The following is a 12,850-nucleotide window of genomic DNA, read 5'->3' as shown; positions in this document are numbered from 1 at the left end:
GGGAAGCATTTGGTCCCATAACACTGCAGACAGGTGCCATTAGCAGTGTAAGTGCATAACAGTAGTCTCCACATATAGGAAAATCTCCTAAGAGAACACTTTGGCTTAGGGAACAACTTTGTGGTGAAACAGAATTTTCCCATTGTAAGTGCTCTGCCTAAAGGAACAGGAACTTCGCTTAAAAGAACAGTACTGATACAGTAGTGTTTTGTAACCTGATAACTCATCATCATCAAACTCAAATTCAAATGGTTTATTCAATCTTTTCAAAGCTGACTTGTCAACACGAATGCAACGTAGCCGTATGTAGGGGTGCTTTGTTAATTTAGTTTGTCAGTTTGTTTATTAGCGTTAGATTGTTTATTATTACAGTTTATTAACATTCGCTTCCCTATTGCTTTTCTCTTACTTATTCTGTTAATTTCATATGACATGTGTCATGACATTTGTGTTTATTGATTCATATCATAGAACACTTCAGCTAAGAGAACACTCTGCTTGCTTCCCGAGGGGTGTTCTCTTTGCCACAGACTACTGTATTGTACAGTTAAATTCCACAATATGGTACTAAGTAAACTGAATCCTCTTACACAGTTAATTGAGTTCATCAGCTACAAACCAAAGCATTACCACACTAGGAGTCGTTCTGGACCCCACCACCGTTAACTTACACTCAAAAGGAGGCACTTGTTTTCCTTGATGGCACCCAGGCATCCGAGGAAGCCGGTCACCATGACGATGGAGCCGATGGCAATCACCAAGTTGGCGGCAGAGAGAGATGGGAAAGTGGGTGAAAAGGTGGCAAAGCTGCCCTGTGACACCGACAGCCATATTCCTACCCCTAGGAGTCCACAGCCACACAACTGTAAGAGAACAAGACAACACATTCAGATTTAATATACATAACATACACGTTTTTTATACTGCAACTGGATCTTGTATGGCATCACAGTTTATATATATATTTACATGGGCTTGGTGCTGGTTGTGAGTGCATCTTTGTAAGGCCAAAGAATGTGTGCAATAACACACACTGCCTCTCGGTGGCATACTAAACTTATCATAGCATGTGCTGTTCTGCAGGATGTGTCAGGAGAGTCAGGTCCAGTTGACACCTAGATTGGGTTGATGTTTATGTGGTTATGATGGGTAAACTGAATTGCTTCCTTGGGGGGAGGGGAATAACATTCTGATGACACTGTAGCAATCTGAGATCACTATAAAATGTTTAAAAAATATATTTAAATATCTGGGTTGTTAATTTCTAGTTTTTAGTTTTCTTTTCATGAAGGGCTTTGTGAATGTAGCCCCATGTCTCCTACAGCCTATTAAAAGCACTGCACCCTAGCCAACACAGCATGGTAGGGTATATCCAGAAAATGATCCTCAAGGATCTACTGAATTCTTCCTCTGTGTGGGAGTTTGTGTTTGTTAGTTGAAGATTATTTAACACAAGTTCCCACAACAAAAAGACAGTGATATTGGCCTATCAAATACAAGGCTAAACAGCTTGAAAAATGTGTTCTTGAAGAGTAGTACACCACAACAATGAAGCCCACCATTCAATATATGAATCATACCCTCCAACAAGTATTAATATACAGGGTGATTAGAAAGGAAGTTTAGCACATCAACGCACCATGTCATTAATCAGTGTCTGGGCTGGCTCACAATTTGTGTCTACATTAAGTGATTATAAATACCCCATCTGCCTGATCTGTATGTGCGTTATGTCTGTAAGCTTATTGCCCAATGTCAAATGTGTAGGGAAATCCAACCTTTACAATCCTAACAGCACCAAAAACAGTGGCTTGTGATTGGTCATGTGTTATCAGTCTCCATAAGCTGATCCCCTTGAAACCTCTATCTTCTTAGGCTATTTTAATCACGGCTAATATAGAGCACCTCCCTTACCCCGTCAGCATTAAACTGTCAATGTAAACCAACTTTTATGTGAAACCAGCATTAAGTGTATCAACATGTTGATCTGGTGCATGTGCCTGTACATTGAGGATATAGCGCTCACAGAACTAAGGTGTCATGACCAATTAACATTGTACGAGGGTTAAACAGGAGTGAACGTTGGCTTCATGTAAACTCCCACAATCTATTTCTAGCCTCCCCTGCAGTGCTTTGAGATGAGTAAATTAACATTGCTAACTAGTATAGATCTATGCACAGGTCCTCATCTCTGTCAACACGTGGTCTACTGGAATACTGTACATCTTATTTTCATATGCCCTTAATAGCAATGCAATGGTTTTGTACTAGGTGGCAATGGTAGCACAAGGGCAGTTAATGTCAATAAAAAGAAAACAAGTACAAATGACTGATAACCTAAATCTAACCCATGACTGCATTTTAATTATGCAATGTTTTTTTGTGATGTAGTAAAAGACCTGTCTTAAAAAGAGCTGTGCACTAAATAAAATTTATTTGACATAGACCAAATTGTCACCAAATTGTTACTGGTTTAGAGCAACTACCGTAACAGCCTATACATGACTTCTCATGATGTTGTGCTGGGCTACAGCTAAACTACAGAAGCAACCATGATAAACAGATACAGTCCAGGTATTGCTATAACAGCAACATTGAGAGGCAATTAAATAAAAACTTGTGAAACTGAAATGCAATGGCTTGGTTGTGCAAAGCCATCTATCATCTTCCAATTTCTTCTCTGAAAAACAGCCTTGGGTTTGCTTTTCATGAAATAATAAGGTTTTCTTAAAGGTGCTGACAAAAGAGGTTGCACTGTACGATGCAATAAAGTTTCCAGGAGCTGGCCTCGGGGTCAGCTTAATTGAAATTAAAGAGCAGGTTCCAGCTGCTGCTCTAAAGTGGCTTCTTCATCACTGCCTCTCTCTTGCTAGCCAGTTTTGGTGACACACAAGCACCAAGCAAATGAGAGCAATTCAGTCTTCCAGAATGCAAAGTTGGTATCTACTATTCCCTAAGCACGAGTAACCAGTTTAACCTTTATTGAAAGCTGCTGATGGTAGCCTCTAGGTAACAAACTAAAGAAATACATAACATCAACCTTTATTGAAAAAGTTCCTGTTTGCCTTGCATATTAATAGAAGAGAAGATAAACACTGTGTGACCTTAGATGAACCTCCTCCCTTAACATCACATCCCCTTCACAAGTGTGTCGACTGGGCCCCTTAAGGAATAAGACCGCTTAGAACATTTCTATGTTGATATTTTTCCACAGTTCAAGTGAAAACCCTTGTGAAACAAACCACAAAAAGTCAACTCAGCAAAGTATTCTACATGACGAAGTCAATTCCAAAGATTTTTAATGACATATCCAGTTAAGTTATCCATTTATGCAGCCTAATCAACTCAAAAGTCAACTCAACATTAGATGCCCACTACTATTAGACTTTTCAATGTGTTATAAAAAAAAATACCTTGTTAAAATGATTATCCTGTTTTATTTAGTACTAATTTATCATATGAGGGACTATGGAAGCTATGGACGAACAAGGCTTTACTTTGAGTAACAGCTTAGTAAATGTAGACAATGCATACAGATCAAGTGTAGATTAAGATCACCATCAAGCGTGGAATGGCTCAAATCTCTATACGAGGATAGCTTTATTCTTTTCCCTTGTGTTAAACTTATATACAGTTTTTTATTTTTATTTTCATTGGCTATAGTTTTCAGATAACAATAAACCAGGACAGGTCTCCCAAGGAACCCACTGGGCAATGTTTAAAAGCTTTAATTCATTCAGGTTCTGAGTAACAAAAATTGCTGTGTTGCAACCAAAGGGCCTGTTTTGAACCTGTTTACTGTTCTGAGCATGTAAAAGCTGCCTATGGACCATCATAAATAATTTGAGCCTGGAGCAGGAAATGAATGGACTCCCTTATAAGCAGTTTGTATTGATTTTATTGTCACACGAGAACATAATGAAGACAGATCACCATTACTGTCTTGAAAGGTCCTTTGCTCCATTTTAAACATGCATCTTATCACTGAATTATTACTGGGAGAACCTCTTGTCTGTTTGTATTTCATTTAGCTCAGACTAATTTAGCTCAGTAATAATAATACAGATGCATGCTTTCTTTTTTCTACTTGATGGTGACATTTTAAACCAGCAGGTAGAATCAACCTTGAATCCTGACTGTTTTAGGCAAGTGTAAGAAGATGCTATACCCAAGGACGGGGCGGGGCGGGGGGGTCTGTTGCAAACACTTTGCAAGAAGGAAAAGGTTAAATTAAGAAAGATCAATCATTGCCAAGTGACTTCACGTGTCATCTAACCAGGCACAGTCTGATACTGGGCAAAATTCCTAACAGTTTTCCCATGTAACATTATCTGCAGCAGCCTCCATTCACAAAGCACACGGATACGGTTTACAAAATGAGTAGCAGCAATAGTGACCAATCAGTCACAGTGCGCTGACACACTCTGATTGGGTCTGCACAGCTGAAACTGGGATAATGAGCTCCACGAATCAGCATTACGAAATCACACACTTTTTATTTTAAAGAAATGTGTTTCTGTGAAAAACATACACTGTCAGCTGTATATATTAACTTACTTTCACCTTTAGTTAGACATCTATACATTCATAATTAACAATTTTAAGCTTTAATGCAGATGCCATTATTCAAAGGAGAAGTGAACATAAAATGCAAGCGTCAGACAATTGTATTTCTGTGCTCAAAACAGCAGCTGTGATAAACTAATTACTATGGCTATTATAAGAGAATTATATATGGAATAATATACAGGGTGATATGGTGCATTGATGTGATCACCCTGTATTTCCTTCAGAATAACAAGATACGTGAATTATATATGGAAGAATATACAAGCTGCAGAATTACAGGATAATAACTTAATCATGGTGTTCTGGTTTATTTTATAAACCACTCAAGCTTTGATCTTGAGGTTTATGATGTCACAGAACCCCTCTATGGAATTGTTTTCTTGCAATTCCCTTTTTTGTCTTAAAAGTGAGATAGATGATGAATAAAAGTAGATTTGTCCCTCCTATTTAACCCTCTAGGTATTGGAAGACACATTACGTTCTCTGCATATTAGATATTATGATATAGTATAATAGGGGAGCAGAAGCAGCAACGAGGAACCAAGATAAATCAGGGGACACCAAGAAGTTATTTACAAACTGTTTATTCATACCGTTAGTGTATAAATAATGTATTGATTATTTTCCCGCATGAGCTGATTATCTGAATAAAGCCTGATAAAGACACACTATGCATACACATACACACATACACACCTGCATGCATATTACAAAATATGATCCTACAAAATCCCTATAGATTACACATTGCAATGCTCTCTGCATGTGACTCACTGCAGTGACCAAGACATTCTCCTGCTGCACTGTTTGAGACGGCAGGCTTTTTGTTTTTAAATACACTGGCGTTGGAAGACTTCAGTGTAAATAATTTATCAGTAAAAGAAAGTACAACATTAAAAAAGCACGGACTAATTTAAAAGCACACAAGCTAGTCTTTATAGGTACTGTCTTAGTATTAGAATAGTCACTTTTGGTCTGTTAAAAAACGATGGAGGATGAATTAAATTTGGTTTAAAAGGCATGGCCACTTGAAAAAGGCAACTCTCACACCCCAGAAAAAGACCCATTTTCAACAGTTCCTGGATACAGCACTTGGGTTTGGGAAATCCATAAAAGTCTGCAACAATACAAAAAGGCCTGCAAACTGACACAGACTGATCAAGTTACCATGGTACAGTGGTACACTTCACATGCAATATTCAAAATCAATCTTGAAAAGAGGTCAGCAAGGTAGCACACTTCTACGCTCTCACATTATATTGGTTTTGAATGTCGTTTTTTTTTTTTTTTTTAAGTAATCCATAGGAGAAGCCATTAGACACTCACGATTTATTTTGTTATTCGCTAGTTTTGATGTGTCCAAAGAGGATTTTTCAATCAGTGAAGCAGCCACTGCCACTTCAATTCTTATTAAAGGAAAGGATGGGAAAATCACCATCAAATGGAAATCGGGGATAAGACATAACTCTGATAACAGAGCATCTGTTAAACAAACAGTCAAAGAGATTTCAAAGAAAACGACGACAAGTGAAGCCTCACATTTATGTATTTTAACTAGCTCAGCTGTTAGTATCTGGCACTCGTATTTGTTGCATGTATGTTTTATTGAATTACAAAAGTTCTGTCATGAAGGCATAGTAACTAAGACACACATATATTCCCTAAATTAGCTTTGGCACTCCTTCCACAGACTCTTTTGTAATAGTTTAGTAAAATGTTTCAATTCTAAGATGCTCTCTTAACTTTGAGAGATCTCTGAAGGTAAAACACTAGAGAACCACCCTCTCTTGATCTTTCAGTGTGTTTTTCAGAGGAAACATTGAACTCATTCACCTGTCTCCCACAAAGCAACACGGCACAGCATTTGTTAAGTGGCGTTATAACCGGAAAGGGGCTCCCTACCATATAAGGGCCATGTTATATTTTCTGTCCCATTAACAGTCACTGCTGGTAATGCTGATGTCTGCTAATGGTGGAGCTTTGTTGGGTAATGCACCGGAATTAGAATGATATCCCAATATAATTTTTTTTTTTTTTAACTTATTTTTCCATACAAGTTCTGCAGTTCCACTAAACTAAAAACAATGGAGTTCACAAACCTTATCAGAATAACATTTTGGTTTTCCCCCGTGAATTGGTAGCAAAAAGGATGCATGTTTTTGGGATGTAGTATTAAGCTCTTTTCTCATTAATTACTTACAGATGCAAGTGTCATGAGATCTACACCTTGCACATCTCAAACCTACATGGAGCAGCCCCTGCCATTAAACATGAGCATCTATCAAGCAGAGACTATCAACTGAACCATATGTGCTCCAAATAATAACACCGTGTAACAATTTTTTTTTTTTTGGTTCCTGGGTAGTAAGTGTTATTTCCTAATTGCTTATGCCTCAAAAGTATAGAAAATGGCTATTATTCCCCACAAAGTTTGCTTTTGTGACCAGGACAGTGATATTTTGAAATTTACCTATTTTCCAGAACATTCCAGATAGATTCAGTGCTGAGGAAACTTGGAGTAACTTCTAGAACTTTCTAGGACTTTCCAGTAATATAAATAGTAGTATAAATACAGGGGCCTTAAGCCTGCCTAAGTGGATACATATCTGCATTTTTCTGAGATGGCATCAAGGTCATAGGAGACTTCAAAATGGTGGCATTCCTGATGGGTCTCCAAGGCGGTTTTAGCAAGTTTCCCTACTATCTTTGCCTTTGGGACAGCAGGGACACCAAGACGCACTACCACAGGCGGGACTGGCCACAGCGGACCGAGTTCTCTGTGGGGAGGAACAACGTCAAGTGGGAGCCACAGGTGGACCCCCGGAAGGTGCTGATGCCACCACTGCACATTCGGGGCTTCCTGGGCAATCACAAGGCCGAAAACTATGTGGAGCTGGTTGAGACTCTGGTGAAGAACTACGGCACAATGGGCTGTAGGATGTCCCTCAAAGTCCATATCCTTGATGCTCATCTTGATAAATTCAAGGAGAACATGGGAGCGTACTCAGAGGAGCAAGGCGAGCGCTTCCACCAGGATATACTGGACTTTGAACGCCGCTACCAAGGACAGTATAACGAGAACATGATGGGAGACTACATTTGGGGGCTGATTCGTGAAAGTGATTTACAGTATAATCGTAAATCTCGAAAAACTACTCACTTCTAAATCTTTTGTAGTTATTTTTGTATTACTTTAGTATAAATACATGTTAATTTGGATTCATATGTTGTTTTTTTCTGACTTTGTGAACGAAAAGACACAAATTCGCCCATTTTCTCATTAGAAATAGGTCAATTTCAAAATATCATTGTTCTGGTCACAAAAGCAAAGTTTGTGGGGAATAATAGCCATTTTCTATACTTTTGAGGCATAAGCAATTAGGAAATATTACTTACTACCAAGGAACAAAAATTGTGTTAATTGTATGTAAAAATAATGTGATATCTTGTAACAATTGTAAGTCACCCTGGATAAGCGCGTCTGCTAAGAAATTAATAATGAATGAATAATGATGTGAACTAATGTCCATCTGGGGTTGAGCTAAGACCACCCAACCAATTTCACTTGTGACCCGAGCTAGATTTGGACCCAGGCCTCCAGTTGTGAAAGAAGAGTGCAGCATGCCCAAGTTCACCACTGAGCCAGCGTATTAACAGAACTGAAGTTCAAGAAATATACCACTGAAAAAGGCTGCTCAGTTCCTCCTCACTCAGAAAAGCAGGGGTGAATGAGATCCAGTAACACTGGACATTCTCGTCAAGAGCCTAATTCCCTTGCTGGGACTCGCAACTCCAGGAACTGTTCTGGAAAGCACCGATACACAAGATATAACGTTCAAAAGCGCTGCTGTGTGTGAGTAAAAGCAGCAAGCAGTGAGACTGCTTAGTTGACAACTGAATCCTGTAATTTGGTCTTGCTATTTAGCATGCTCACAATGTAGTAGATAAGCCCTCTGAAGATTAACATGCTCACAGTGCAGCAGATAAGCCCTCGGAAGATTTTAGGGGATAAAACCTGTAGATTGGTTATATTATTTATGCTTTTAGCCCTTAATGGAGCTGTGCTGGGTGGCATTTTATCTTCCTTTGTGGAAGCTTACATTAACATAGAGGTGATACCTATGATGTAAGTTTCTCTTGAGCTTTTCTGAAAAGCATTCCCCTTTCGTGCATTTTAATAACATGACATGCCTGAGCTGACCTTTTTCTTGTTTTTGTACAAAATGTATTTTTTAAGTTTACGAGATCTAGCTAGGACATTCCTCAAACTTGATAACCTTGATAAGTCCAATTATAAGCCCATCCAGAAGAAGACGGGTATACAAGGTTACATTTAAAAAGGATCACTTTTCTATTGCCAAGAGGAAACAAGCATGACTTTCTGCACATGTACACGGACAGATTTTTGTCAGAGCCTGTCCTTAAAGACTCATGAAATCTGAAAGGGAAACTAATGCTAAAATCAATGACCTTTACGACAGACCGAACAATTTCTTTCTACAAGAAACTGTCAGCATCTATTTGAAAAAATGGTCATCAGTTCAGCAAGTGGCTGTGTTATACAATTTAACAAATGTCAGTCGGAAACAGTTATATAGGAGGCATTATATTGTCCCTTTATTCATCCTTCTAAAATGAGACATGGTGACAATCAGGAATTCAAAAGGCCTGTCTCAAACAATAGATATTTGAAACAGTCCTGGGGTCTCTCTTTAGCTCCTTCTCATATGTTTTGACAGACACAGTCCTCACATAGCAACCTAAAGGGGAAGTTATTTGACCTTCCCTATACATAAGTGTCTATTGTGTTCCTCCTTTGGGAGCTGATAACCTCTTGTCAATTACAAAGGAAATGACAGCTCCCTCTTACAGTGAATGCTGGCAGGTGGTGGAGATGGTGGTCAGGTCTTAGTTATTACATACCTAACCTTCACCACTGACCTGCTGCTCTGCTGGACAGCACAGGCAATGAGCCAGGCCAGACGATCCTGTTTGTACAGTGGTCAGCTCTTGCTCTCTGGTCTCCTCTAAAAACAGTAGCAGAAGGTATTGCCTTCACTTCCTGCACCACCTTAATAAAACACCCAAGGTCTGTGGCATTCTGACAAGGTCCAACACCCGTGTATTTCTTCAAAGCGGTCTATGTTACTGAAAAAACAAACTTGGGAGGGCTTAAGATATTTTGGGGTCTATTCAATTGATTTAAATGGTGAGGATCTACATTACGTCATCATTTAAATCATGTAAAGAATCAACTGTGTGTGTGTGTGTCTTACAGTAAGTGTATTTTTGTCTTTAGAAATAAAATGACAGGGTAGGTCCTAATTTAATATTTTGGGTGTCACTATTCCTCCACTCTTCAGATTAATAAAGCCCCTTAAAATATATTAGTTTCAATCACTCAAACAATCTATTTTATATAGCACCTTTCATAGTGGACCACCATCACAAAGCGCTTGTTTGCACATGTGTAAATTAGTGTTGGTGTAATTTTATATGGGGAAATGGGTTTATTGTGTGTCTTTGTGGAGTTGATTTGTGTGATTAAATTATTGTTTACAGATGGGCACTCAATTGAGACTTGCTGCCTGCTAGGCTTGGAGGAGCGGCGTATACTCGGGAGGAGAGGGTCCGCTCTGCAAGAACGACAGCTACGTAACCCTGAGACTGCAAGTGGTGCTTGTGAAGGCAATGCCCAGCCAAGGCTGTATGAATCAGCAGGAGTCGTTGTATGAATACCGGCTCATAAGTAGGTTAGTTTAGGGGATAGTGATCCCATGTGATTTATAGCGAGGGTTACGTAATGTAGCCGGTTCCTGGAGCGGGGCGCCTCGTTTTATAAGGCTAGCGCTCGCCCTCTGTGGCACCTTTTATTTGTAGTTTTTGTACTGCATTTTATTTTGTATTTTTGTACAGCTTGCTGTATGTGTCCTCTGTGCGTTATCATAGCTGGTAACGTCACATGACCCCTTTATTTACTTTCTTTTTGTATGAATAAATCCTGCGTGCCTGTGCTGGCGTTTCAACTCCACCTCCCATGTCTCTCTGTATTGCTTAAGCAGCGGTTACCCACACGTGACACAAGCACCCTGTCACAGCCCCATAATTGTATCACTTTGTAACAAAGGACAATAGGATCTTTGCCAAGTTCGAGAAAACAGAAAATTAGTTAAGAAATAAAAATTAAAAAATCAGAGCAAACGTAATGACCATGACCGTGGTGCCCTGCACTTAAAATAACTCCTGACTCCATATTTTCCTAGTCGGCCTCTTAGATCACAGGATGCAGCCTTGCTTAACATTCCAACCATCTGTGAGGGAGGTTCCCTCTGTTGCTGTTTTTAAAATAAGACTGAAAACTTACAGTCCTGTAAATGATATGGGCAGCAGTGTGGAGTAGTGGTTAGGGCTCTGGACTCTTGATCGGAGGGTCGTGGGTTCAATCCCCAGTGGGGGACACTGCTGCTGTACCCTTGAGCAAGGTACTTTACCTAGATTGCTCCAGTAAATACCCCACTGTATAAATGGGTAATTGTATGTAAAAATAAGGCGATATCTTGTAACAACTGTAAGTCGCCCTGGATAAGGGCGTCGGCTAAGAAATTAAAAAAAAAAAAAAAAAAAAAAAAAATGTATTTGTATCACTTGTTTTTACTGCTCTTTAATTAATTTAATTTACTTACTTATTTACACTGATGTATTTATTACTTGTTTGTATTGTTTAAGTATTTTCATTTCTGTATTTCTTGTTAAAAATATGTTTTTATTTTATATTATTTTCTCTTGTTCAGCGCTTTGAGGCAAATTTTTGTGAAAGGCGCTTGCGGCGGAGTGTCCCGCCCCTATTATTATTATTTGTATTATTGTTTGCGGCGCGGATAACAGCGCCGTGTATTTCTTATTTATATTTAAAAACCTTGTGAGGATGCATGACTGATCAGCTACTGATTATGTAACTAGCTGACAGTCATGCATCCTTCCCAAACGCGTGCAGACTGTGGCCGAGGGGTAATAAGATAATTAACCGCTAGTTAACCCCTCGGCCAGAGTATAAGAACCTGCAGCTTCCGTGATGGTTGTTGAGTGTAGAGAGTACGGGAGAGCGGAGAGAGGAGAGACAGCGCGTAGAATACAACAAAACAATTGCTATATTTTAAAAAAATATACTTGTTTCTATTTGTTTGGCCATCGCGCCTTTTTGTTTTGTGTTTTGGTTTCAGTTACTTTCTGGTCCGTGACGTCATCACACCTCACCACTGCGAGCCAGCCTGTCACAGCGCTATATAATAATAAAGATTGACTGAATGATAATGTCAGATTCTTTGACATTCAAAATGCACTCAAGGGAAGCAAAATATGCAGATCATCTTGAATAGGTGTTCAGTGAATGCATTGTATAATATAAAAAGAGTACTGCAAAATAAAAAAATGAAACAATGTACATTAAAAAGCATTCATTTAAGGGACATTGTTTTTGCATTTGCTTTTCACAAATGTTAGCTAAACCAAATCAAGAAGGGTGGAAATGAACAGAGTATTTCACCACATGTTCAGGTAGTGCATCATCCTGATTGTTTTTCTTTTTTAATGAGTGTGAATAGCAATTCAATCCCAGTTAAAAAAATCAACATTTTGTATAATGAATGTGTACCAGACTTGGTCATCATTGACTAATCTGGAATGCGTCTGTCTATTCTACATTATTTATTTATTTAGCTCCTCTCGCTCTCTCTCTCCTTTTCCTTCTGTCTTCAATAATTTACTATCCTCCACTCTATGAAGCTTTCTGCTTTGATGAACAACGGAAACGCAAGCTTCACTGGCAGACAGTGCAAAGGCTTGTGCAGGAATTATGTATAAGTAAAGGAAGCAATGTTGCATCAATCAGCTGCTGGAAGACCATCATGCATTGTTCTCACTGCGTCCCTTAGTTTCGGAGGACTCTGTTTGGAACTCTGATTTCCCAGAGCACCCTTCACAGGCACCCTGCGGATTCACCAGCTTTGCAGATTAATGCTTAAGTCATCAAACAGCAAAATCTGAGACAAAGGTAGCACAACAACACTCACCTTGTCCAAGATATAAGGTCTTATTATTATGGTCTACAGTTATCCATTTTCCAGTACATGTGAATTGTGTGTTCTATAAAGACACATCAATATTTCTTCAGACAGATAAGACCATCATATATGGACAATTCCTCAGCATTATTCCTGAACCTCTGCAATTCAATGCACACATGATATGTGACTAAGATTATGCTCAGCTTGGAAACCTGAAA

At 38.9% G+C, this 12,850-nt stretch overlaps 1 protein-coding gene across 7 annotated transcripts in view; it reads right to left on the bottom strand.

Moving 5' to 3' along the window:
- Positions 1-12,850, bottom strand: part of LOC117419383 (tetraspanin-9) — a 128,040-nt gene that overhangs the window by 13,714 nt on the left and 101,476 nt on the right. For all 7 annotated transcript variants that reach the window (XM_034032089.3, XM_034032086.3, XM_034032088.3 and 4 more), the window contains one exon: positions 672-863. In XM_034032089.3, the coding sequence (XP_033887980.1) occupies positions 672-863 (192 nt within the window). The remainder of the gene's footprint in view (positions 1-671; positions 864-12,850) is intronic.

This window comes from Acipenser ruthenus, chromosome 14 (assembly GCF_902713425.1).
Source record: "Acipenser ruthenus chromosome 14, fAciRut3.2 maternal haplotype, whole genome shotgun sequence".
In the NCBI taxonomy this organism is placed as follows: Eukaryota; Metazoa; Chordata; class Actinopteri; order Acipenseriformes; family Acipenseridae; genus Acipenser; species Acipenser ruthenus.
The sequence above is the reverse complement of the archived record's forward strand: the minus strand, read 5'-3'. Positions and strand labels throughout refer to the sequence as shown.